General features: G+C 37.6%; 1 protein-coding gene across 3 annotated transcripts; it reads right to left on the bottom strand.

The window, feature by feature from the left end:
• Nucleotides 1-169: 169 nt before the first annotated feature.
• LOC128863896 (glyoxylate reductase/hydroxypyruvate reductase-like) lies at nt 170-27,308 on the bottom strand. Of its 3 annotated transcripts, none has more exons than XM_054103300.1 (5): nt 5,786-5,900; nt 5,087-5,489; nt 4,666-5,003; nt 4,465-4,590; nt 170-349 (listed from the first exon to the last, which is right to left on the bottom strand). In XM_054103300.1, the coding sequence occupies exons 1-5, from the start codon at nt 5,883-5,885 to the stop codon at nt 231-233; spliced, it is 1,086 nt and encodes a 361-aa protein (XP_053959275.1). In that variant the 5' UTR covers nt 5,886-5,900; the 3' UTR covers nt 170-230. The 3 variants fall into 3 exon arrangements, with proteins under 3 accessions (XP_053959275.1, XP_053959278.1, XP_053959276.1); XM_054103301.1 differs by lacking the exon at nt 5,786-5,900 and adding an exon at nt 7,908-8,015 and having other exon boundaries at nt 171-349; XM_054103303.1 differs by lacking the exons at nt 5,087-5,489; nt 5,786-5,900 and adding an exon at nt 26,879-27,308.
• Between the last annotated feature and the right edge of the window lie 667 nt (nt 27,309-27,975).

Here is a 27,975-nt window from a genome sequence, read left to right as displayed (position 1 = left end):
TTCGCAAAATAAGTACAATAACTTCCGTTTTTCCAATTGCTGTAATTGCATAAAAGTTTGCTTAATTCACCTATTAATTACTTGAATATTCCACTCGTGCTGAGGCGAGAAAATTTATTTACAAACATGCAGTGTTTTTTAATGGATTTTTTTATTACAAAAAGGCGTCATATTTTACACAGCTATGCTATGGGAGCTTCATGGAAAAATGTCGTTTTATCCATAACCATTTAATAGGCGGGCGAGAGCATTGGTTCACCAGCCAGTCCCCGCAAAACATTGTGCGCTGCTATGAAAGACATATCGTCACGGGTGCGTTCGGTGGCCGTGCCCAAGTGAGGGAGAACAACTGAAAGGAGAAATGAAAGGGGAGTTAATATAGTTGCTATTTACTTTTATTTTTTTCATCTCATAATAATAATTTCAACGTTCGATTGCACTATAAATATTACTTTTGAAGATCTCGTAGGGTCGTGAGATAGCAAAGGGGTTTTTACAAATTTATGTGTAATAAAAATAGTTAGTGTTTTGTTATGATTTTTTTTGATATTGCAAAGTGGTCACTTGTAGCTTCTTTAAGCCTGGAATTTCATTCATCGTCAAAACGTCAAGACTTGTTTTTGTTTTCAAACTTTCTCATGCTTTCAACGCTGGTTTTGCTTTAAATTAAAACGATGGTATGAAGGGTTCTACAATTTGAGACGACTCTTAATGGCAAATGATTGTTATGAGAAGGTTTTTATTGCAGAAGTGCACTCGGAGGCTTGCCATTGTCTGCCGAGGAGCGACCGTTTAAAAAACAAAAATTACTATCATTTAGATGCTTCATGCATGGAGACTCGAACCTATGCACTTCCGTATTACCTAATATAAAAGGCATGTGAGTATTAAATTAACAAATTTCATTCTAAAGACTTTCTCCACATTCAGGTGGATCATCAAAGGTAACTATGACATTCCCACCGCCAGTCGGTTTTACGCTAGCGGAACGACCCACATTTATTTCCGGCCAAGGATTATCACTTCATTCAGCACCTTGGCAAGTATTCATTTGAATCAGGGAACAATCGTCATATATTTCAGATGAAGAGCTTCAATTAGGAACCAATTGATAAGTTCGAGTGACTCCTGAAGTTGAATCCACATAATCGGTGCGACCCAGATTCGTATCCAGCTATGGACTGTCACACAAGCAGGGCTTCCCAAAACTTATTGCAAATGCTTTTTGCCCAAATCTTTGGAGAACAGGAAGAAACATATACAGATCCAGAGCCGAGCACATCTATTGGAGCAGACAATGGCCCTTATTATGAGCAACATTCGATTTTCGACTATAGTCGAAAGTGCTGATCGAACGAATTTTCATTTGGTATTATGGTGCTCATTTGTTGAAGAATAGGACTATTGTGAATTTCGATCGCTGGACGCATTTACAATAGATAATTTTTTCTCAGCTGATACAGCAAATCAAAATAAAAGAAAAACCGATTGTGTTGAAATTCTTTGCTAACAACATTTTTAAAAGTTAAAAAAATAATTTTTTGTGAAAATGAGTACAACGGAACTAGTGGAACTAGCTAAAAGTAGAAAACAGCTGAGAGGCGCATCCAACCCCCTAGAAATGGCTTCCACTGAGTAAGTTTAGTATTTTCAAAATGTGTTGACGTACTTAATATTACAGAAATTTCCTTACAGTTTTTTAAAGAACTTTAGATTATCTGAAGAGGCGTTTATGAACCTACTGTCCAGTACAGTACAAAACCAGTTGCAGCAGTGCACGCGAGCCAAGAGCTCTTCACTATTCTCCAAAAAATTTTTAATTTTTTGCTTGTTTTATAATGTTCAACTTCCGGATGAAGAGTTATCCGATGAGACCCTCAACGATGATGCTGAAGATATTGAAGTGGAGCCAAATAGCGGAGAAGCACAAAACATAAGAAATGAAATTTTTAGAATATTATAGAAAAATCTAAAAGTATTAAATAGAAACCTTTACGCCACAGTTTCTGTTTTTGTTATAAATTTTCTTTATTCAATTATTCGTCATTCGAAACAAATATGTATTTCAGTTCCTCTACGTATTTCAGCCCATACCTGCCAAGGGAAAATAAAAATGTATTTCTACAAACATCACAAAAAAAAAACCATTATTAACCTTAATCCATTTTGCTGCCGTTCTAACTGGTGGTCCCAATCAATTCAGCTCCTTTGTAAATTCCTCCCATTTTTTTGCTGCTTGTACTTTGGTGGAAATCCCTTTTGCGAATTGTGGATTCTCTTCCATTAATGCAACTAGCATTTCCAATTGCTGTTTGGTACTCACGACTTTCGACCTGCATAATATTAACAAAATTAGTATATATTTATTATTTGGTTACTATAAAACAATAAATAATCGCAAACAACGTACATTTTAACAAGTTTTCCTACAATACGCTACACAATCGAAAGCAAAATTGCATTCGACTCTAAATTCAGTATACAACGAAAATTTCGATAGCGTTGCACCGCTCATAATACCAAATTGACATTCGATTTTCGATCTTCGACAACCAACGAATATCGAAGATCGAATGCAACTCATAATAGGGGCCAATGTTTAGGCAGGCATTAAACGACATTGGGAGTGTTGTTGTTGGAGCAGCATAAACATTCTCTATGCATTTACGCGGGTACTCCTGGAGTGGCAGTCCTTGGCCAGATATCAACCTTCCTGAACTCCCGCCCGGGAATGCCGTCGTCAAAGTCCAATGGAGAGCCTCAGCTGCCTGGGGGTACGGTACACTAGATAGAGCTAGTTTACTGGAGCAGCAGCTCTTGATCGAGAAAACCCGATTTATTCCGGTAATGTAGAACCTAAACATATGTCCTGCATGTGAAGGCAGCCCTCATGACACTAACCACCTTTTCACATGATCCATCAAACCCACTCATCTAACATTCCTCTTCCTTTGGACCCAGCCCGTCGAAACAGCAAGTTTCCTGGGTCTACCGTTAGATGAGCTAGACGAAGACGATCGATGACTACACCGCACTGGCAGCGCGTGAAGAACTATTACAACAACAACAATAAAAATGGGCAGAGCTGTCAAAATACAGAGAAATCGTATTCGACACTCGTGCAAAGTCTCAAACATCTTTAGGAAAATATGGAAATTTATTGAGAAATATTAGAATTTGTTTGTGAAACGATCGTGGGCTGATCTTGTCCCAGTAAAGTCAGTTTGCCAAATTCTTTGAGTGCTGAAACTTTCATTTGTGAGGATGACCTGCAAAAACGTAATTGCGTCGGTATATTCTGATAAGCACTGGAAGTTCTATGGGCGTGTGGTTGTGAGAATGTTAGAGAGATCGCAGATGGTCATCAAAAACAAAAAAAAAAGGGAAATAAATAAATTTTAAAAGTTCTTTCATGGTTTGAAGAAATGTACTATAAAAACATTTGAACTTTTAATTGCTGATAAAAAAAGATAAACGGTGAAGTTGATATGGCGATTGATTTTCAAGAAGGTAATGTTATTTTAAATAAAAATTCAAAATAAAAGCACCAAGATACTATCAATTCGGATTCAAATGTTTTTCATGTGTTTATCTGCTAATGGGAACACATAGAACACGTGTGAGGTTTTCCTCAAATGACTACTGTTAAACACTTTCTCCGCCACTGTCCGGCTCTTGCCAGAACGTGATATGGCTGTCTGAACTCTTACTTCTATGGATGTCTAGCAGATTTCGAATCGGCAGCCATCCACATTTATTTATCAGCTATCCGAGAGATGAAGCGGTCTCATCACGTACAATTTAGAAGTAGAGGGAGAACATGAGTCGAGATTAGTGGTATCATCAATGGGCTTTCAGATCTAAGTGGGCTCCCTTTTCTCCCTTATGGAGAGTGGTAAGTGCCGTAAACTAATCTAAACTTATCTGCTAATGAAGTATTCGAACTAAAATTTCATACCATATTTTATATAAGTTGGGTTAGGTTGGACTTGGTTGATCCTGTAGGTCACACATGGACTAGAAATTGATCCGTAGTGGAGGGTTTAGGAACTTTATGTTTTATCTTTAAAACATCCTTTAGATAATTTGCTTAGGATGCTAATTTTTTGATCTGGCACATTTTCTAATGTTGAAAATGATGCAGAACCTCAGCAGTTTATTCGTGCTTTGCTAAGTACAGGGCAATGGCAGAGTAGCTGTTCCAGAGTTCCTATTGCATTGACTTCGTTACATGTTGTGCATGCATCGTTCTGCACTAGCTTTAGTTTGGTCGTATACGATGGTGTGAGACAGTGTCCCGTCAGTATCCCCACGACAACAGGGCTTAAAATATCATGAGATCGAAGCGCAAACCTTCAATAAATCTAAAATCTAAAAATCTAATCTAAAGTCAATTAGGTCAAAATTGTCACAACTCTTGGCTCCTGGCCTTTAACTACTCATTCCCACTCATTTTATACTCACCGAGGTTTGGTAGACTCAAAATCGGATCAGTGGGTGGCAGTGGTTCAGGTGTCATCACATCCAAACCGGCAGCAAATATTTGATTCGTTTTCAAAGCTTCATACAAATCTGGCTGATTCACAATACCTACAAATGCGATAAGATGTCTGTGTATTAGTACTAAATACCTTAGCCTGTATGTAAGCACTGCTCGGCACTCACCTCCACGTCCAATATTCACCAGCACGGCAGTCTTCTTCATTTTACCAAAAGCGGTGGCATTGAAAACACCAGCAGTGTCCTTGGTCAAGGGCGCCGCAATAACTACGAAATCACTTTCGGCCAGCATCGTGTCGAAATCGGCTTTTTTGGCATTGTATTCTTGCTCAATTTCAGGCGCCACCCGACGACGTGTCGTATAGAGTACGCTATCAATGTCAAAGCCCTTCAGACGCTTGGCGATGTTTTGTGCAATACCTCCAAAACCATAGAAACCCACTACTGAGTCGCGCAAATCGCGGCCCAACATCCAGTTGAGATTGAAGTCCTCCCAGGTGTCACTAAAGGCGGTTAAGAAAGTTAGAAGTGAAATTTATATTGCAATTTATGTATTTCTATAACAGCACAAAATGATAATACTTACGTTTCAATCTTCACCCGTCCTTCGTGGAAGCGACGCGCTGCCGCAAGCAATAAACCAACCGCTACATCTGCCACCGCTTCATTGAGCACGACGGGCGTGTGGCCGAGTGGTATCTTACGGCGCTTAATTTCCGGCACATCCACGTAATCTATGCCCGCCGACATGGTGGAAATCGATTTCAGTTGCGGTCCAACCGCATCCAATACTTCGGCATTCAGTGGTTCATAGCTGCGCCAAAAGAGTGCGTCTACACCTTTAGCTTTCTCTAAAATCTCTGAACGCAAAGACGGCAAACTCTGCACTACGGTCACCTCACAGTCGCGTGACAACAGGTCCATGACAGCTTGTGGCAGTTCTGGGTGTGTTACTAAAATTTTAAATTTCTTTTCGCCGGACATTTTACCTGTGTGCGTGCGCGGTGGATGTGGGAATGATGGCGACGATGTGTAGTATGCCGATGGTGAATAGAAAAATATATAAGTTTTTTGTGTGCATTTTGTGGTTAAGGGAGTTAAGGGTCAAGCACAACAAAAAAAGTATAAAAAGAAAAATTCTATTCTAGCCAAAACTAAGATTTAAGCGCAAACAAATTTAAATGTTCTTTGTATTCTCGAGTCTTAAAGCAAACTAAAACTAAAGGCATAGCTTCAAAATGTTGTATTTAAAAACCGGATTTCCAGTTAATCCGCGCTCACTCACAAGTCGCTCTCAGCTCTTTCGTTGAAGTCGTCATACGAATTGAAGATACTTTCTGCAGAATTCTTGCGCCCAATAGGCGACTCTGCTGCGAGCCAAACATCACAATTTTATTTAGCCTCTAAGTGCATTTGGGCTACTAGCAGTTGTAGGCGAGCACTCAGTCTTGCCAATAGGTGTGGGTGTGTGTGCCTCTCGCAAGCTTTTGCCTCTCAATTTTTGCACCTCTCTCATTCACGCCGATAAGAATCAAACTCTTTGCTCTCTGGTCGCTTCTATATTTACCCTACGAGTTTGTGTATTTTTGAGTGAGAAGTAAAAATAAAAGTTTTCATATGTAAGCATAAGTCAAGGCACGTGTGCCTTGGGGTAAGTCATGATTCAATGATAAAAATCGGCTCCCTTAGCAAGACATTGGGTTGCTAGCTCTAGAAATTTTGAAAGAAAGTGGAGGAAAAGTAAAATTTGTAGAAAAAGCATTTCATTTTGTAAGTGGTCTGCTTACGAGCAGCCACTCGCTCAAGAGTTTTTATCGGTATGTTCAGGACTATGGTAGTATGACATGGAATACATACCGCTTAAGTTAGGACATGATAGACTATTTGACATAATCCAAGATCGATGAGTGGAGAGTTTACAAAGCTTTATTTCTTGTGATGTGTTGATTTAGAAGGAATTCATATTTTGCTAGCATTTCCCAAAGAATTACGACAGGGAGAATAATTGGATAGTCCCGACGCGACCGATAGCATTGCATACTTCATTATAAAAAGTTAGGATTGACGGAACTTGTTTCCAAATAGCCCACCTTACCATGAATGAATGAAGTGTCCAGAGGAGGCTTAGTAGAGCACAGTACCAGAATGAAAAAGCTACTTATAAAAAACCATCTGCCAGAACCGTCTTAAAACTGTAGGTCCTTCCATTTGTGGAACAACATCAAGACACGCGTTTCAAATAGGAGAAGGATTTCGTCCAAACACCTAACATAATTGTACGTGCCAATTATTTATTTATTTTTAACAAAATAGTTTCATATTGGCGAAGCTTCGCAACTTCGCGACCGCTTTTAAATTTAATAATAAATTCACAAAATATAATCTTGGATTAAGTGAAATAATTTCTTGTTTTAATATTTGACGCAATTTCCGCTTATAACTTCTGTTTGTACCGTTATTTACATTCAAATATTAATTAAAATTAATTTTTTAAAGCGTTCGCAGTTTATTTCCATTTAAGCAAGAAAATACTTTTTTGCTACCATTTTTACCAAAAAGGGTTTAATTTGTTCCACTTTATTCACATTTTTAAATACAACCTTTTGTAAGGGAGTGTCAAAAATCGAATGTCACTAGTGAGCGAACCTTTAATAATTGAATCATGGGGGTAAGTGAAGAAATTACACAGAAATTTTGAATTTTCATTTCATACATAAATAAAAATTAATATTGACAGCTAGTACTCGTTCTTGTATTAGTTTTAGTATTATATATTAATTCTAATAAATAAATAAATTAATTAATAAATAAAATAATATTGACAAATTTTGGAAGGTGGCTTGGCATTAAACAAAAAAAATCATTTTGCTCTTTTCTGTTTGGGACTCAATTTACTTTTTATTACAAATTTGGAATTATTTTGAGACAGTTCGTTTTTCAAAAAAAAGTTAAGAATGTTGGGCCACCGCTCAAATGTATTTTAATTATCCTTGCAATGCCTTCATAACATTTTCTTACACTTCTATGACTTTCTGAGATATTGGCTATTGCATGAATAGAAAATTTTAGGTCTTTTCAACAGATTTTTCTTATTTCTGGTAGTTTAACTTTAGCGCGCTTGAAATCGATATACGAAATACCAGTAAGCAGCTGGAATGTATAGCTTTTCGGTTATTTGAAAACTGAACAATTCGTAGACTTTGCTTAAGGGTATCCAAAAAAACCTTTGCCGATTTTCAATTTCATATTGCACTTTATTCACTTTTAATATTATTTTTGTGTTAATTGTATACAAAATTATGTTTTTAACAATTTTTTCGATTTGCAGATAATTTTCGTTCCCGCCCCCCGCACTCAAAGTTTAAAAGCTTCATGCGCTCGCTTCAAGTTAACATTTTCGCACTCACCGATTTAATCTGTGCTTTTGTTTTATTTCTTCCAAATATTTTTCTTCAACACAACTGCCTGCCCAACCCACTTTGCGCTTGCACGTCTAGCGTTCTACTAAATAAATTTGTCAAAACCTAGTAAGTTTATAATCAAATCGGTTCAAATGTTTCACAAACATTAACTGCTGGAGGTAAGAGTAGTTGCCAATTAGGAATAACTACGTACACGTACAATAAATATGTATGTATGTATATGTGCATACACGTATTGTGTGATAAGTCATTATCCCGATTAAAATCATATTTAGGAGAGGATTTTTTTCACTTTGAAATTTTTGATAGATGTATCTAGCATAAGTGCAGATTGTTTCGCCATTCGGCAAGGGGATTCACGCACGTGTAAAGTGAGTCAAGTGCTTTTCCTCTTAACCCAGCAGCTAAAGCTACTAGTTCTGAACTACGCCACAACCAGTTTGTCTTGCAGCTAATGAAATTCTTCTTCTATCTTTCTTCAATGCTGGCAAAAGGTAGATACTTTTGAAATGGCAACGTTCTCAGAAATGTTAATTGTCAACCTAAATATCCGCTTTTTCAAAACCTCGAAGAACTAAATAGTTTAGACATAAACAACCTTATAAGTTTTCTCAATCGCACAGACTGGATATAGTCGTGAAAGAATCACCGTATAACTTGTTGGCAGCGAGAAGGTGGGAATAAAATGGTGCGGAAACACAAATTGGATTATTGGTAAATCACCACTTGCACCAACCACCCAACCAGCTTTGTGTATCAGCATTACCCAGTTAACGAACCAGTCAGCCTCTGCCTAAGTGCCATAACAGTTACTAAATTACTTAGTCTCTGCAATAAATTCTATTCCAGTGGATGGACCAGTCCAAAAGCTATAGTCCGATTTGTGGCGAAAAATGACAGTTCAATTTTAAACAAGTTGAAAAAGTCAATCAAAATTGATAAAGGAAGCGCTTCTAAATTATTTAATTATGAATTAAATAAAATATTGTGCAAAAATTTTGCTAACCTTGAAATTTATTGTTTGACTTAAAATTGTTTTATTTTAAAAAATGTCATAATACAAAACGTTAATTGTGCTGAAACTAAATAAAAACAAAAAAATACTAAAATTCAAAAAAATTGGAAAGCATAACAAACACAACAAGCGAGTGTCGTTTGAAAATTCCGTGCAAAGTTCGAGAGATGGCACTGCAAGGACGTTTAGTGGGGGTGAAAAGTCCCGTCCCTAACAAAGAATACTCGTTTTTTTTCTTGTTCAAAATTAGCTTTATTCACCAACACAATTTCCATCAAGCACAACGCAATCATTCCATCGGCACTCTAACATTTCAATACCACTTTTGTAGAACGATCATCTTTTGGCTCAAAATAGGTCTCAGTTTCAACGATAACCTCTTCATTCGAACGAAATTTCTTACCGCCGAGCAGTTTTATTAGGTCTGCGAACAGTTAGTAGTCACTGTGAGCCAAACCTGGGGAATATGCTCGATGTGGGAGCAATTCGAAGTTCAATTCATTTAGTTTTTCCATTGTTTTGAATCATCAACACATTTTTGTTTTGGTTCATCAGTGAGCAAACGCGGCACCCACTTTGAACAGATCTGTCTCATAGTCAAATGCTCTTGCAATATAAAACCAATACGTTCTTTTGATATTCTAGAAGCAGCTCTTGAAATCACGCTCACCAAATTTCATCCAGAGCGGTATATTTCTTTGTGTTTGGCAATCATTTGAATCGAGGAAGTCGAGTGAAATTCCTTATCTATAACAACAACGCATCAGCTTACGCCTCAACAGTTGTGTCGCAAAATTAATGGAAATAGAGTTGTAAATCGTTTCACATTCCCTCTATTCTCTGGATATGACTCCCTCAGACTACTATTTGCTCCCCAATTTAATGAAATGGCTGACACGAAACAAATGGAAATGGCTTATTCAAACAAGGAGCTGATTGCAGAAACGAGTGACTATTTTTCAGACTTGGCTAAATTCTATTATTCGGAAGGGGCAAACAAACTATTGCAGCGTAGGACGAAATGTAAACTATAAGCAGAAGACTATCTGGAAAAATTGAAAAGGTTTACCCCAAACAATTAAGTAGTTTTTATTTTTGCATATGCGTTTCAAATGACCCTCTCATTTTTTTCTTCTTGTGTATAAATAAAGCTGTATTGTTCTTTTTGCAACTAGTAGAATTTTACCCACTCTCGAACTAGTATGAACTCCTCTATCAAAGCTTAGTTTAAGAGTTAGAATATTTGCTGTGTGACTTCAGCTTTTTACTGCTGGGAAACAACTAAAAGAGACCGATTTAATTTGTGTTGCGAAAGGATTACTTAACAAATACTCGTACATAATTTTTGCATGTTGTAAATTAAGAGAGCAAAGGGACCGTTCGATACCCGAGAGACGCTTATCTTGTGCTAAACAAATTTCAAACATATAAATTTATTTTTGTGGCATCTGTTCTTTGGTGCCCTTCTTTACTTCTGCCGGTTTTCAAATTTGCGGTTTATAGTCAGAAATGATAAAAGGGTGCAAATTTAGCAACAAAAACATCTTTTCTTTCAAATAACCTCAAAGAAAGAAGTCCAACGGTATCAAATCACATGATCTTGGCGACCAATTGACATCGCCGCGACGTGAGATTATTCGGCCATCAAATTTTTCGCGCAAAAGAGCCATTGTTTCGTTAGCTGTGTGACAAGTGGCACCATCCTGTTGAAACCACATATCATCCACATCCATATCTTCTAATTTGGGCCATAAAAAGTTCGTTATCATCTCACGATAGCGAACACTATTCACAGTAACTGCCAGACCGGCCTCATTTTGGAAAAAATATGGCCCAATGATGCCGCCGACCCATAAACCGCACCAAACAGTCACTCTTTGTGGGTGCATTGGTTTTTCGGCAATCACTCTTGGATTATCATTCGCCCAAATGCGGCAATTCTGCTTATTGACGAATCCACTGAGGTGAAAATGCGCCTCATCACTGAAGATGATTTTCTTCACGAAGTGCGCGATATGCATTTTGATTTGAACGCCGGTTTTCATAATAAGCCTGAATGACTTTAACGCGTTGCTCGATTGTGTATCTTTCCATGGTTCAAATTGAATTAGTCTGAAATTGAAAAATGTCAAATGAAATGCAGAAAAAAAACTTGACGTTTAGGTGCGGTTCGCACTCAATATCACCCCTTAAAATTTAACCACCCTTTATAAAGCACATTTTTGGTATTTTGGTATGGCTTTTGGCGAACACAAATTTTTTTTTAATAAATTAAGCTGATAAGTAAATTTCTATCTATTTTTGCAAGGATGACAAATTTCCCGTTTGTTAATTTTTGGTTTCTTCTTCGGTTTGGGAGAGAATTTTCGTTACGCTTCTGATTTGGGTGGATGGCTTGTGACGGCCTATTTTGTTATCGAACAAAACTAATATATTTGTATGTACTTATAATATAAATTTATAAAATTGGATAATATAAATATTTCGGTAACAAATTTGTTACTATGTGGAGATATCGCGTTTGAAAGATATTATTTTCAGGCTCATTTTGAAATTCATATTAGGTCTGTTAAGGGGTTACCTAAGTTTCGTCGGGTAAAAAGAGGCCTATTTTCAATATTTTTTTTTCTTTGTAAAAAATTATTCATTTAATTCAAACTTTTTTCTGTCTTATACAAGTTAACACATTCAGCGTTGAAAACAGAGAAAATGGTTGTAGCCACGTATCATGTATCATATTGTGAACATATCACAAAGTTGTGTCTCACGGATAAACGAGACTACACGCGCTACTATAAAGTGATGATGATGCATTAACCAAACTTAGGAATTTTCCCAGCACATGCAGATGCAACGTGTCCTGGCCAAAATATAGTTGTAATATAGAAGTAAGAATATTTTGTAAATTCAGTTTTTAAGTGGGCAATAAAAGGAAAAGACGTGGACTCCTGTTCACGCAATATTTTTTAAAAACATAAATTGTAAAATGAAACTTTAACTTACATTCATATTTAAAGAATAATTTTTGAAAAAAAAAAAAAAAAAAAAAATTAAAACTCCTCCATTGTGACGTCATTTCCGGTCTCGGAAAAAAGGTGCGTCCGTGTTGTCAGCATAACTCCTGACAGGATCATAAAAATGAAAAAGCAAAATAAACTAAGTGTTTTATTGTAGTTAAGACCATAAACTTGTGCTTCAACGAAAGAAAGAAAAAAAGTAAAAATTGGAATTTTGACATTTTTCCAAAAAAATGAAAAATTCGGTAAAATTTCCTTGACATTTTTTTTTTTTTGTAAATAGTTATAATTGAAAAAAACGAAAATCCTTCAATCAAGCACGAGTAAATTGTATCTCGAACACCTGTGTAAAATTTCATCAAGATCGGTTGAGCAGTTTTCGAGAACATTTGACAACGGCCTTTGAAAACACGGTTCCGAGAAAAACGTGTTTAAAGTTTTGAGTAACAATAAAAGTGGCTTGGAGCGCACACATTCCAAAGGCTGTATCTCCGAATTTATTATTCGGATCGACTTGAAAATTTGTTGTTGTAGTTTGCATAGGTAGCTGAATATGGAGTTGTTGTTGTAGTCTGCACTTGTCGGTAAGTATGAATATGATCCCTACCGCTGCAGTTGCGCGAATTTAATTTGTGGGACCATGAAAAGTTTAGCTTTCCCACGCTAATGCAAAGTAGCTAAGTCTGCACATGGTATTCATGTGTCACTCGTGGGAGTCATGTGTTAACTGCCCCCCTCGTAAATTTAGGTCGTCCTCGGCCGCTTTTATGATTTTTGCTGCTATCTCATCTCTTTCTATCTTATCCTTTTTCACTTTGGTTGCTTTGTATTTTTTGATTACAAAGATTATGGCAACAACGATGACTATGATAATTAGTATTGATCCTCCCTGAATTGAACAAGTTTGAATGTCGTCATGTAATTTTTCAATGTATCCAAGATTCTTCAAATTGATTCTGTGTAGGTACGGTTAGCTTAAAATTTCCAAATCTTCCGTCAAGTTCACAAACTGGGTTGAGGGAACTCCCGGGTAGAGTGTTGCTATTGCCTTTTCGTTGACAAAAGTCGTACCGTTTACGTGAATTGTTTTATCAAAAGTTATTAGAGTGTTGCTATTGCCTTTTCGTTGACAAAAGTCGTACCGTTTACGTGAATTGTTTTATCAAAAGTTATTAAAAAGGTGCCAGATATCGTGACTGATGAATTGTCTGCTTCTTGAACTTCAACAGTTTGGTCATTTATTATAATCACCCCATTGTCTACCTCGGCAACTGGTTCGAGTTGGTTGAATGTAGTTTTACATGTAGCTTTGTGATTGTTAAACAGTTGTTGCACACAAGTCGCATCTAATTTTACTCTACAAAATTTAGGTGTTAGTGCCGTCGTGCAGTTTGTGACAGGAATGGTTGAGTCTCCACAGTCCGCAACTTGATTAGTTTCTAAGAATATTGTCCTTTGGTTGTGTGCCACTGGAAACACCCTAACTAAACTGCATAATTTTTTTATTCTTGGGAACTTAATTATAAAGTAAATTAATTCATTATTTTGAAAAATTTTCAACTTAGAATTACTTATAATATCACTTATACTAACATTTGCAGCGAGCTCAGTGATTAATATTTTTGAAATTTCTTTTGTGTCAAGAATAATAGGATTTACTATATTTACTTTCCCTAAAACTATAGAATAAATTATATTCTCTAAGTCAGTTATAACTGCCCTGTTTCTTGCCGTCAATAATCCGTATAAATTCCCTGTATCTATTTTATTTTCCTTGGTAGTTCTTAAAATTTGGTTGACTGTATCAGTAAGTTGGTTAATTTGTACTTGTATCTTTGTATTAATAGTGAATTGACGTTCATTAGATTCAATGAGCGCTCTTTCTTTGAATTTTACCTCATTGAAGTCGTCAAAATCCGGGGTTCCGCCTATGTATTTGACTGCTGTACCAATTAAATTTATACTTCGTGCATGTCTATGATGAATCTGAAGTGTGTCCATCAGTCTGAGTATATGTTCCATGTCCGATTGGAGAATTTGTTTCATATGAGATTGAGGGAAAACGTGAAGTATATTTTCTGTTTCCTTTACAACGTTACGGTAAGTCGTAAGGTTTGTACAATGTGTCATGTAGTCAAAATTTTCCCAAATTGCAGCTTTCCCGTCCGATATCGGTATATAGTTCGATTTTGAAAACTCCGTTATTTTACCGTATAACCCTTGAATTAAAAGTAGTATAAAAAATCTGAAAGAGAAAGAAACTTATTACCTCAGGTTGCCTTTGTGGACCTTCCTATTATCTATTAGAACGGTGGATCCTAAATCCTTCTGTACCGTTTTTTCTATAAAAACTTTGGAACACTTATTGCCTATTCTTTTATTAGTCTTAACATAGACGTTATCTCCTGGATTGAAAAATCGCGTCACTTTATCCTTATTGTGTGTTTCCAACTTATTTTCCTGAGCTTTTATTAATTTCGCCTTAATTTCAGTTTTAAGCCACGTTGGTATAGAAGAAATTAACTCAATCGGTTTCCATCCAGTTACTGAATGAATGGACCTGTTATACTTTGAAGTGGCAAGAAGTACTAATTCATCAGTGTCATTTTAGCTCACCTAGCAATTTCTGTAAGAGTACTATGTAATCTTTCCACTTGTCCATTTCTTTTGCTATGGAAAGGAGGGGTTGTAAAAACGTCCGCTCCGAAATGATCTTTTAGAAGGGACCTAACGGTCTGAGAGTTGAGAGATTTTTCATTATCAAATGTTATATTTTTTGTATTTTCAAAACAATTAAGAATCTGTAATAAAGCCTGTTTAACGTCAACAATGGCCCTGGATTTAATTGGAATAACAACGGCAAATTTCGAAAATTTGTCTACACAAGTTAAAAAATAGTGTTTATCAGTAGAATGAATATCCATATGTAACATTTCCCCATGACGAGATGGCACTGGGGTCTTTCTCATTTCAGGATTAACCGGATGTCGTTGATACTTGGCTTCTTTACAAATTTCACAGTTCAATGTAATTTCTTTTCACTTTTTTCGCATAGTAATAGTAGTCATTCAAAACTTGTTTTAAGTTTTCCCGGACAGAGCGGTGTGCTCTAGTGTGCTCCGTTATTAAAATTTCATTCTGGTCGTCCTCATTAAAAATATCATCTACTCTTTTCGTAGTATACCGAAATTTTACTGATGGAAATTTCCTTACAATTTCATTTTGAATTTTGCCCAAGGTCAGTAAATCGCAATGAATAGCATTTACAACGTCAGGATTAATGCATTCCCCAACTATCGCCATAAGATCCTGCAATGTTTTAAATGTGATTAAATGTCTTATCCTGGATTTGAAAATAATTTTTGTAACTTTTGTTGAAGTATTCCCTTTTTCTAGGATTATTTGATTCCGAAATGAATTCACTGGGTTTTCAACCGTTGGAATTACTTCCGATAAAGATTCTTCGCTATGCATCGTGACGGATGTAGAATCTTCGGAATGTTTTATAGCATTTAAGTGTTGCCGGGACAACGCATCGCCAACAAGATTGTCTTTCCCGGGTTTATAAAAAAAATTTGGAGAAAATTCTTCGACAAACGCTCTCCAACGCTTAATCTTTGTATTTGGATTTTTGTCCGAAACACCAAAGGTTAAGGGCTGATGGTCTGTAAAAATATTCAAATGCCTTACTCCATACAAATAATTTCGGAGTTTTTGAAGGGCCCATACAATTGCTAACAGTTCCCTTCCATTGGTTGCGTAGTTTTCTTCGCTGGATGATAACGCCCTGGAAATCATAGTGATTGGTCTACCTCCCTGTGATAAGACTGCTCCAACAGCATGTGCTGACGCATCTGTCGTTAGATCAAAAGGTTTACTATAATTTGGATAAAGAAGAAGCACGTCCTCCGAGGACAAAATCCTCTTTACTTTTTCAAAAGACAACAATGCGTCTTTGTCCAGTTTAATTTTAACATTTTTTAATTGATTAGCCTTTATGTGGCCATTTTCTCCTCTTAAATATTTCGTGAGGGGTTTTAGTATAGAAGCATAATCCTTAACAAATCTTCTATAGTAGCCTGATAATCCTAAAAATGATCGTAGACCACGAAGCGTACTAGGAATTTGATAATTGATTATATCATTGACTTTATCAGGACATGTTTTGATGCCTTCCTTTGAAACAATGAAGGCTAAAAATTCAACTTCTTCTCTTACAAATTTGGATTTTTCTGATGAAACCCGCATATTTGCTTCATAAAGTCTCGTAAGGAGTCTCTTTTTATGTCTTTATAGTGTTGCTCCTTGCTGCTAGAAAAAATAATCACATCGTCAATGTACACGTGACAACATTTTCCGATTTCTGCTCTTAAAATATCATCAATCGCCCTTTGAAAAATTCCTGGAGCATTTTTTAATCCAAAGGGAAGCCTACAAAACTCGTACTTCCCGTTATTCACTGAAAATGCGGTTTTTTCCCTATCCTTTTCTGCAAGCTTGATCTGGTGAAATCCAGATTTCAAGTCGAGAGTTCTGAAAAAAACTGATTTCCCCATATTTGCCAAAATGACAGAAGTGTCCGGAACGGGATATTTATCAGAAATTGTTTTCCCATTCAATTTCCTAAAATCAACTACCATGCGCATTTTCTTTTGTCCATTGTCGTCGAATCCCTTTTTATCGACGACCCAGATAGGGTTATTATAGGGTGATCGAGAGGGACGAATGATTCCATCTCGGAGTAAATTCGAAATTTCTTCATTTATAAATTTTGAAGCTGCCATTGGACATGGATACGACTTGGAATACACCGGTTGGCTATCCACAGTTCTTATTGTGCCAACTACGTTCGTATTAAACGGCAATGCTTCATTCAGGTTCGCAAAAGCCTTTGAGTGTCTTTTTAAAATAAGTGAAATCATATCACTATCATCTGACTTAACTGTAGGATTTCCATTTAATATTACACTATTCACATCCTTACAGTTGTAATATCTTATTTTCTCCTGACCACTTTGGTAATGTGAAATTCCTGTTTTTAAATCCAATTTTACCTCAATTTCTTTCATAAAATCAAATCCTATTATACCGTCAAATGTTTTTAAATGAGGAAGGAGGTAAAAAACCGAGTTCCTTCCGAAAATATTCACTACACATTTCTCATTTATTTCGGGGGTGCCATGAATTGACTCTACCCTAAACGGTTTATCAATTTTTTTAATCCCTTTTAAATTTTCATCATATTTTATGTAACTCTTCCCCGCCCCTGTATCAATTAAAAACTTTATTGGTCGCCCTGCCAGCTCCCTGCTTACATATGGCAGGAGCGACTTCCTCCTAAAAAATTTATTTCCTCAAAAAACTCGCTTTGTACTTTATTTTCAGAATAATTTCCTTCATCGAGATTCTGGTTTAATATAGATGATTTATCCTCTGAATTTTAGGTATAAGCGATTGCCTACCGCTTTCACGCTGTCTTTTGTGTGCTTCCCCTCGTAAATTCTGCTGGTTATTACTGGGCAATGGTCTCTGAAACGGTTGACGAGTTCTGGAGGAGTCCTGCGGTGACCTCCAATTTGGGTTGTTCCTAGTCTTCTGTCCGAAGTTCGAAATGGAAGGGTCGACCTCCATTGGGGTTGCCTTATTTTGATTTTGCCGGTTAGGTTGCGTATAATGTGGGGAGGAGTGCGGCACATATGACCTTCCGTTGTTATGTCCTGACTGAATTTCACCCCTGTTATTGAAAGAATTCGCGAATGAATACCGGGCATGATTTGCCTCCAACTCCTGTGCTAGTGCTAAGGCGCTGGGCATATCTGCGGGCTGCGATGAAAACATTATATCGCTCATAGGCCTACGCAAACCTGATATAAACACCCTCAGAGCGTCTTGCCTATATTTTTGGCATAGTGACCTAATCAGCTCATTGTTACCCTCGTGTGACATTATTGTTTTATTTATTATCAGCGTTAACTTCTTTTCTACCTCATCATAAAAATCAGCAATAGAAAATTTTCCCTGGCGTAGAGTCGACATTTTCTGTTCAATTAAATAAACTGGCCTTTTGTCCGCATATGTGAAATCCAGACGTGCTAAAATTGCCTTAAAATTAAGAACGGTATTGAATGACGACAACACTTGATCGGCAGAACCGACAATTTTGTTTCTAATTATCGCTACAGCTTGGTAGTGCTTGGAGCTACCGTCGAAACTTTCAAACAGTTTATAAGCTGCAAATGCTGCTTGCCTCCAGCTAACATACCGCTTCCTGTCGCCATTAAATTCAGGCAACGACTTTACGATTTCTAGAGACTCTTCACATCGCACAGTTTGATCTATTATTATTGGTTGATATTCTTCAACCCTAGTCGGGGTTTCTAGGATCCTAAGCCTATCAGTTAGTTGTCCTATCGTTGCTTCAAACGAAGCTCTAGTCCTTTCTGTAGCAGCTGAAACTGCGGCTGTCACTATTATTCTCAACTGATCCTCGTTCATTTTAATATTTATCACTGAGCACTCGACAGGGAAATTTCTTTTTAGAACACTATTAATTAATTCTCACAAAAATTTTTAGGGAGTCCTTGCTTATGGAAGTTTTAATTTCACAACAATTTCTAAATTATTTTCACAATAATTTTTACGGAATCTTTGCTTATGGAAATTTTAATTCCACAACAATTTCTAAATTATTTTCACAATCATTTTTTTACGGAATCCTTGTTTTTGGAAATTTTAATTCCACAACAATTTCTAAATTATTTTTATAATAATTTTTACGGATTCCTTTCTTATCAAAATTTTAATTCACAAATACTCATTAAATGAATTCAAAAATTCTTAACAATAAATGTTCACTTATTTCCCCTTGATCTGACAAATTTAACTTACATTACAATCATTTCTGCAGCCGTGCAGGTTTCTCCCACGTTCGCTTTGCGTTCAGATTTTTTCTTTTCCAAAAAGAGTTGATTGTGTCCTTCGTTGTTAGACTCAGTTGTTCTGCCAGTTGAGCGCCAATTATTGTTAAAGCACTATGTGCTTATTAAAAAAGAAAACCGAAGGTTTTTTGTTTGTAGCGCGATGCGCTCTTCTTTATTTCGAGTCAAAAACGGAACTGAACTTAACTTATAAATTAAAATCTAACTTGTACCTATTCTTGGCACAATTGTTTTTCTGGTAGATACTTTATTGTTGTTGTTGGTCTGAAAAGCGTGGAATTCCAATGTTGTTGTTGTAGTTTGCATAGGTAGCTGAATATGGAGTTGTTGTTGTAGTCTGCACTTGTCGGTAAGTATGAATATGATCCCTACTGCTGCAGTTGTGCGAATTTAATTTGTGCGACCATGAAAAGTTTAGCTTTCCCACGCTAATGCAAAGTAGCTTAGTCTGCACATGATATTCATGTGTCACTCGTGTGAGTCATGTGTTAACTTATATACTCTTAATTGTCAGAGCCTACGAGCACATTCCGCAGATTTAACAGACTCTGTCATCCGCAAATCGAGTATAGTACTTTTGTCCGAAACTTGGTTAAACGATAACGAGGATATTAGTATACCAAATTTCAATTGCGTCATCAAATATAAGCGACTAAATGTTAGAGCTGGCGGTGTGGCAATCTACCACAATCAAGATGATTGCGTAAATATCGTCACACCAAACATGGAAATGACTGCAAGACAGTCTCAGTCATATTCATCAAAAGTCACACCAGTTGGCGATGTTTGCTTTGCAGAATGTCAAACGCTGAATGGAAAAACTATTGTCATAGCCGCCATCTATATCTCACCGAACCAAAATCTTGATAACATAATATATTTCATTCACCGCTCACTACTGGTTTACAGCCACGCAGGTGCAAATGCACTTGGAAGAGGCGAGGACAAAATTCCATTGATTCTCACAGGGGAAATTTCAACGTAAATTTCGGATCCAATGATTCTTTGCCGTTGATTCAATTTCTTCGAGAAACATTCGGTTTGCAGATAAACAATAACCCTAAAGAATCAACAACAAAATCCGGAACTACACTACATGCAATTTTCACACGTTATTTAGAAAATATTGAATCACGTACATATATTTCATATTTCAGCTATTACAAGCCGATTATATAAGTATTACCAATTGAACCACCAACAGATGATAGCGTAATGCATATATAGTTAATAAAATCGAATTTTGGTTACACAAATTTTATACTGTTGTATTTCTTTTGAAATTATCCCTGTCTCCTTCTCTTCCTCTCTCGCTCTTTCTCTCTCTCTCTCTCTCTCTCTCTCTCTCTCTTATTCACAATCACTCACACACAGAAGTTTCACTTCTACCACGTGTACGATGCTGCACATGTTTTTTTTTTTTTTTATTTCATGTGAGGTAGCTCAACTGAAACAATTTTGAATTTTTGTGATTTTTCCCGCCAAATTGTCACTGGTTTTACGTACGTGTACTTTTACTTTTTTATTTGCATATTTTTCTATTTGAGTGCGAATTCTATGAAGTTAAGTTACCCCCAAGTTTTTGGATAATTTTTAAATGAACAAACCTAATATAATCGAAATAAGTGATATAATACAATTATCGTTTATTATATAAATAGAAATAACTTAATACAGAATACTGCTGTATAGCAATGTAAAGACAAGGAATTCCATTTCTAAAATCGATGCCATTAAAAAGGTTCCACTTTGTTAATAAAGTTTTTAACTACCTGCTTTATCTTATATCTGTTTTAACAGCTAATATAGAACAAAACATTGACAATAAGATTATTTTTCAAGTGTTCAGATTTTTTGCCCACTACTAACGAAAAAGTGTTCAATGAGTATCCGATAAACCACGAATTTCTGCCTGTATTGAAAAAGCAAATTGATCGTAAATGTATGTTACGGTAATTGAAAGGGCTAATTTTTTAACTATTTATAAGTTCCTATCGTTCCGTTAAGGAGCAAAGAGCCGTAATAGGTTTTTTCCAAGCTATTCTGTCATTTGCATGAGTTTTGGTCTCATTCCCACTTAGCGGGAGATTCTGCATTCCGATTTCCATTTGCCTTCTCCAGGTATGAGCTGGTCTTCCTCTACATCTGCTGCCTTGTGGGTTTCAGGTAATGGCTCATCGATCCAATTACACTTACGTTTTATAATTTCTGCATTGATCGGTTGCTATTCTTTTTTAATATGCCATGGCGCATTTAAAATATCCGTAAATATTTTGTTTTCAAATTTTGAATCCATTTTCGACGTTGTTATTGTTGTTGTAGCAGCAAAAACATTGCTTGTATATTGGGGGAGTTCTGTTGGACTGACCGTTCTTGGCTGGATATATATAATAGTAAACCTGGGTCGTTCCGGTAACGTATTACTGTGGGCAAAAAGTAAGGTGAATTTGGTTGTAAAATAAAAAATCTTTATTTATTCTTGAAAATCAATTTCATATCCTTCAAAATAATCCCCTATCGATTAAATACACTTATGCCAACGATTTTTCCAATCCCCGAAACATACCAAATAGTCCATTTCCGGTATATCCATCAGCACTTCTTCGATTCAGCTTTTATCTCCTCAATCGACTCGAAACGCGTTCCCCGGAGTGGTCTCTTGAGTTTTGGGAATAGCCAGAAGTCACACGGAGCCAAATCAGGCGAATACGGTGGTTGCGGAACGATATGCGTGGAATTTTTGGCGAAATGGTCACGAAGAACGAGTACAGTGTGAGACGGTGCATTATCGTGATGCAAAAACCAAGAGTTGTTGGCCCATAATTCTGGTCTTTCTAGACGAATTGCTTCACGTAAACGAAGCATAACGCTCAAATAATATTCCTTATTAACAGTTTGGCCAGGTGGAAGGAATTCATAGTGCACCACACCACGAAAATCGAAAAAAACTGAACAGTTGGTCTCAAGTAATCTGAAGGCTACAACTACAGGCCGCAAAACTATACTATTGCAGGACATTTCGAATAGTAGCAGCGATGTTTTGGACTTTCCTGAGCGTGTAATTAACTTTGGCTTGGGTTATGGTCACTTAATTGTGGCCACATCGAATCAATTGCACATCTACAATGAAAAGTATATCAATACACCGATTATTATTGATGGCAGGACGGATGTGCGCGAAATCGAGGTGGGGAAAAAGTGAGTATGAATATCTACTTAAGTATTGTTGAGAACCATCGAAGTAGCACAGATAAAGTATTATAACTCAGATAAAGATATATAATTTGAGACTCTAGATATCTTTTCTAGATCTCCCTCCTTTTTCTTGATTAAAGCTGTAACCGTCTACGAGATTTTTGCCACGGTCAGCATGACCTTTATTTTTGAACGACTTTGACGTGCTCTTTTCGGTCTGGCCTCGCCTTTAGCACGATATTCGCTTGATTGGTCGGTTGTTTCAGGGTGGTAAGCATAAATCTTAGTCTCATCTCCCGTAATGATGCATTTGAGCTTGTCCTGATAGTCTGGAAGCATTGTTTCACACACATCAACGCGACTACTTTTCTCCAAGAAATTGAGAGTTTTCGGTACCTAACGAGATTTGACTTTTCGTAGGTCCTAATGGTCTTTCAAAATGGTTTTCACAGATCCTTCTGATATTCTGATCATATCAGTAAGGTCTTTAACAGTCAACCGACGATGTTTGAGCACTAACTCCTTCACTTTATTGACGTGTTGGTCATCTGTTGACGTCGATGGTCGTCCGGAGCGCAAGAAGTCATCAACACGTTCTCGACCCTCTTTGAAGTCTTTGTACCACTTATAAACATTTTTCTGCGACATGGTCGATCCCCAAATGCCTTCTGCATGCTAAGCGATTCCGCAGCCGAAATTTCATTCCGGAAACAAAATTTGATGGCACTTCTCTGCTCAATCAAATCACACATTGTAAAAATCGAAAAATGCACTCTTGGTCGTTTGGTAAACACAAGCGTAAATATATTACTGATAATGACATTCACATGAAAGTTGGCCCAGATATTATTAACAGTGCTGCCAACTCATGAAAAAATAACTAAAGCGAAATTTTAATCCCGCGAAGTTTAACAAATAAATTCACCTTACTTTTTGCCCACAGTAGTATATAAGTATACCTATGTAGTATCATCTCTTTTATAGTGGCGCGCCCATGATGGTCTCGTACTTTCCCTTACCTGGTCTACACATTCGAATATTATCGCCTCGGGTGGTGAAGATTTTCGCTTCAAAACTTGGGATACACAAGGCGCTAATTTGTTCACCAGCTCCGCAGAGGAATATGCAATCACTTCAGTGTGCTTCAACTCTGAAAAGGATGTGCTCTTGGTGGGCTCTTTCAATATACTAAAGTTGTGCTCCAGCGCTGGTGTAAGTAGTATTTTAAAATATTTAGTAAGGATAAGCAAAACTATAAAACCCAAACTTTGATATTTAAGTCTCTCTTTTCTCCCTCTCTATTTCGTAGTGGTCCTATAGCAGCACTCGCTTCAGCGAACCTGTGGTTGGCTCTTTCTACACTATGTCCTGGTATTCGGATAGCACACAGGTGGCTTGTGGCACCTCGACCGGCAATCTCATTGTTGGTTATATTGTTGATCGGCAGTTGGTCTCAAGTAATCTGAAGGCTACAACTACAGGCCGCAAAATTATACTATTGCAGGACATTTCGAATAGTAGCAGCGATGTTTTGGACTTTCCTGAGCGTGTAATTAACTTTGGCTTGGGTTATGGTCACTTAATTGTGGCCACATCGAATCAATTGCACATCTACAATGAAAAGTATATCAATACACCGATTATTATTGATGGCAGGACGGATGTGCGCGAAATCGAGGTGGGGAAAAAGTGAGTATGAATATCTACTTAAGTATTGTTGAGAACCATCGAAGTAGCACAGATAAAGTATTATAACTCAGATAAAGATATATAATTTGAGACTCTAGATATCTTTTCTAGATCTCCCTCCTTTTTCTTGATTAAAGCTGTAACCGTCTACGAGATTTTTGCCACGGTCAGCAGTGTTCTGACTGTTAGTTCTAAGCAGCCTTTCTCTTCTTCGGCCACTACGAACGGCTGCCTCGTCGCGTATTTTCTTGCTGAGCTTAATCTTTTTTTGGCTTGAGAGGCTTGATTCTTGTATGGCGAAAGTCTCTTTATTCTAAGTCGTCCTCTTCCATGGCTCTACTACCGTTTGCAAAATCTCGCGCGGGCAACTACAGACTTTTCTGCTTTGCGATTATTCATATCAGACATCTTAGAGTAAATTTGATTTTTCCCCTTTATTAACGGGCGTTCTTGCTTTCCTTAGCCTCCCTTAGGTGCCTAATTGAAGGTCGGAGCTTGAAGAGCCACTTTAGGAATGTGGTTTGAAGGCAGGATAAGAATGTTTTTTAGTTGCCCACCGAGGAGCCCAAAATACGAGTATTACGAGATGGCACTACTGATGCATATCGAGGTTATATTTAGTTAGTAGCATCTCTTGGAAGAACACATACCAAGCTCCAGCCTTCGTTCTATTTCTTTGTGTTTGGCACTTGTGTATGGTGGGAAAAGTTGTTTTTCGCTTTAGCTCATGGCTGATATTCTTGGTGGTATTTACCCACTAAAGGTGAACACCACCTCGAGGTTATAACCGACAAGAATGATCCAAAATTCAGTAATTGACGTGTGTTCAAAACTCTATTTGTGTTGCCGGCAGGAAGTTACCTTCAAGTTTTGTCCTCACCCACCGCTAAGCCAAACGCCTCCTCTGAGCTAAAGAAAATTATGGTGCTTCAAATATCTAATATAACGGAGATGAATTGAGAGTAAAGAGTTGGGTATTATGGCTCTCATACCATCATATTTGAAGAAGTATATTAACTAAAAATGTTTTTTTTTTTTTGTACAGGTTCTACAAGATTTTACTTAATGAATAGGATTACGAGGTGGCTGGCTAAGCCTGCGCGCCTCGGAGAGTGATTCCCCCAGATTTGATATCTGATTAGTGTTCTACTTTTGCTCGAGATCGACTCGGGACCTCTAGTATCTCCCTGTAATTATATATCATGTATGTAAAGGATAATCAAGTTAGAGGTATCGGATTTTAAATTGAAATAAAACAACAATAATTCCAATTGATTGGGCAATCTTTATTATTTTTGAATAGAACCATTCATGTCATTTATTTTTTTTAAATAATCTCTTTCAAATGTTGGCCGCAAATGCGCCGTAATTGGGTCATCGGTAAACACTAATTTTGAATGGCTCGCAGGAGGACTTCGGTCGGTATCTTGTGAATAACTTTAGTAATGTTGGCTTCCAATGCCTCAATTCAAACTGGTTTATCATAAACCATTAGACTTAACATATAAGCTCCTCCTCCTATTTGGTGTGCGTCTTGATGTTGTTCCGCAAATGGAAGGACCTACAGTTTCAAGCTGACTCCGAACGGCAGATATTTTTATGAGGAGCTTTTTCATGGGAGAAATACACTCGGAGGTTTGTCATTGCCTGTCGAGGGGCGACCGCTATTAGAAAAATTTGTTTCTTAATTTTGGTGTTTCACTGAGATTCTCTCTGTGAATTCCGAACGGTAGTCACCCACCAGCCCATTCCGCTACGGCGGTCGCCATACCCTCACAAAGACTTTACATACCCTCACAAATAAAAGTCCAAAGGTGTGATATCACACGATCTGGGTGACTAATCCACTGGTCTGAAGCGAAAGTTAAATTGTTCATCGAAATGAGGACGTAGTAAATCCATTGTTTCAAGAGCTGTATGGCGATTAACACCGTCTTGTTTGAACCAAATATTGTTGAGATCACGGGCTTCAATTTCCGACATCAAAAAGTTGCTTATCAGTGCGCGATAGTGTTCGCAATTCACTGTTACATTGGCATCAACCTCGTCTTTCAAGAAATATGGGCGGATGAATGCTTCAACACATAGGCGGCATCAAATGGTGTAATGGCTGTTCTTGAATGACTTCGAGTTGCTCTTCAGCCCAAATATGACAATCTTGCTTATTGAAGTAGGCATTAAGCCAAAAATAGGAATAATCGCTCAACAAAACTCGGGTTCCAAAATGCGGATCTTCGGCGAGTGTCCAACGACTGAAATTATAAGGTGTCGGAGGATCGGCCGGCTTCAAATCTTGGACTAGCTGTATTTTATACGCTTTCAAACCAAGAGCTTTGCGTAAAACCGGAACAAGTTATCCCATTAGCAAGGCCATGTGGTAGAGATCGGCGCAGAATCGATTCTTCCGGGTCTTCGGCAAAACTCCCATTTACAGCCGCAATATCCTCTTCACTTCGGTCTAATTAAGGAAAGGATTTCATGCAATTTTTTTGTGCTTCACTCCATTCTTATGAGTTTGAGTCTATGCAGATATTAATGTGTTTTTTACACCTTTTATGGCATCCTCCGTAATGTACCCATTTCAGATTTTTTATGGTCTTAGATGCCACTTCGATTTGGGTCTACACCTACAGTGGACGCCTGTATTTGAATCCGCGCTATCCAGGTCTACAAGCACAAATACCATTAGTTACCTGGCGCGGAGTATCGCTGGGACTGGATGTGCTGGCTATACGCGATAATTTGGATAACACAGGTGAGTTTTCCCATTCAAAATGATTTCTTCCTCATAGCATAGACCTTTTTTCCATTTCAAGTGCTCCACATCTTCGACCTTGTGCCAGGCGCAAGAGATCTGAAATAAGAGATGAAAAAGCAAGCAAAAAGAGCAACATAAATATAGCGAGAGAATATTTAACAGCGCTGCAATTGCTAAGTTGGCAAGTCCAAAGTAAGCTTTCAAAGCTTCATCCAGCAACAAAATGTTTCATCGTTACTATTATATCAGCTGTTCGCTTCACACGCCCCGCAAATACAAATCAAAACATTTTGGTGTCACCTCTAAATATTGTCACATTTACTATTGTTTACATTTTAACTCACTTTTCGATCTCCTGCCGCCCAGCATGAAAATGACGCGCCGCAGATACCATTAAACCCACGGCTAAGTCGGCAACAGAATTCCTTACAATGCCTGGCGTGTGACCCAGTGGCATTTGGCGTCGCTTAAATTCTGCCATGTCCACATAGTCAATGCCCGATGACATGGTGGACACCACTTTCAATTGGCTGCCTGCCGCATCGAGTATTTCTCCGTCAAGCGACTGATAGTGCGCCCAGAAAATCGCATCCACACCCGGCAGTTTGCGTAATATTTCGACGCGCGATGGCGGCACACTTTCACACACTATTGTCTCGCAACCGCGCTGCTGGAGCAACTCCAACGCCGCCTTGGACACATTAGGATGCGTGACTAGCACTTTGTATAGCCGTCGTGTCGCGGACATCTTAGGGATAGACTTTTTGTGCAAGTTTGATTAGCTTCGCCGTCGCTCATGAGACACTAAATTGCTCGCCCAACAGCAATACGCTTTTCTGTTCTTGAATTTGTACACAATTCAACAAGGCGAATTCATGCTATGAACTGTCACATATACAAATAATGTTTTTGAAGAGTCCCATACCCTGTAGGAAATGCGCTAGCTTCTGGTTCAGTTTCCTTAACTTTAACATTCCATTTCCGCTTTGGAATGACAGCAATATACTAAGGTGAATCTTGGCTATTTGAGCGCAGTCGCAAAACAATGCGCCAACGGGGCAAAGTTTTTGTTTTTTGTTGTTTCTTCAAACAAGCGTTCGACAGCATAGATACAGTCTGAGTCAGCAGAAAATAACCGGTTTTTTCTTTTAACTTCAAGGTATATTTCGTTCTGCTTTTTGCTGCATAATAGTCCCACGACGCTAGTGCTAGCTAACTCAGGTTAGTGTCGTTCGAAACTTTCCCGTAAACGCAACCAAACAAAAATGAGTGAGTAGTACGCGAAGCGTTTTGAGGCGGTATTTTTATGCCCCCAATCGAAGGTTGGTCGCCGTAGCCGAATGGGTTCGTGCGTGATAAATAGGAGGAGGAGCTCGGCCAAACACCTAACAGAAGTGTACGCGCCAATTATTTATTATTTATTTATATATATATAATCGAA

Source organism: Anastrepha ludens, chromosome 5 (genome assembly GCF_028408465.1).
Source record: "Anastrepha ludens isolate Willacy chromosome 5, idAnaLude1.1, whole genome shotgun sequence".
Classification (NCBI taxonomy): domain Eukaryota; kingdom Metazoa; phylum Arthropoda; class Insecta; order Diptera; family Tephritidae; genus Anastrepha; species Anastrepha ludens.
The sequence above is the reverse complement of the archived record's forward strand: the minus strand, read 5'-3'. Positions and strand labels throughout refer to the sequence as shown.

What these genes read in the sequence shown, in the direction of transcription:
- LOC128863896 (XM_054103300.1), bottom strand. Translation starts at nt 5,885, where the DNA reads ATGTTTGGCTCGCAGCAGAGTCGCCTATTGGGCGCAAGAATTCTGCAG. An exon ending in GAAAGAGCTGAGAGCGACTT is followed by an intron (nt 5,490 to 5,785) that starts GTGAGTGAGCGC and finishes GCACGCACACAG; the next exon opens with GTAAAATGTCCGGCGAAAAG. An exon ending in TTTGAGTCTACCAAACCTCG is followed by an intron (nt 350 to 4,464) that starts GTGAGTATAAAA and finishes TTCTCCTTTCAG; the next exon opens with TTGTTCTCCCTCACTTGGGC.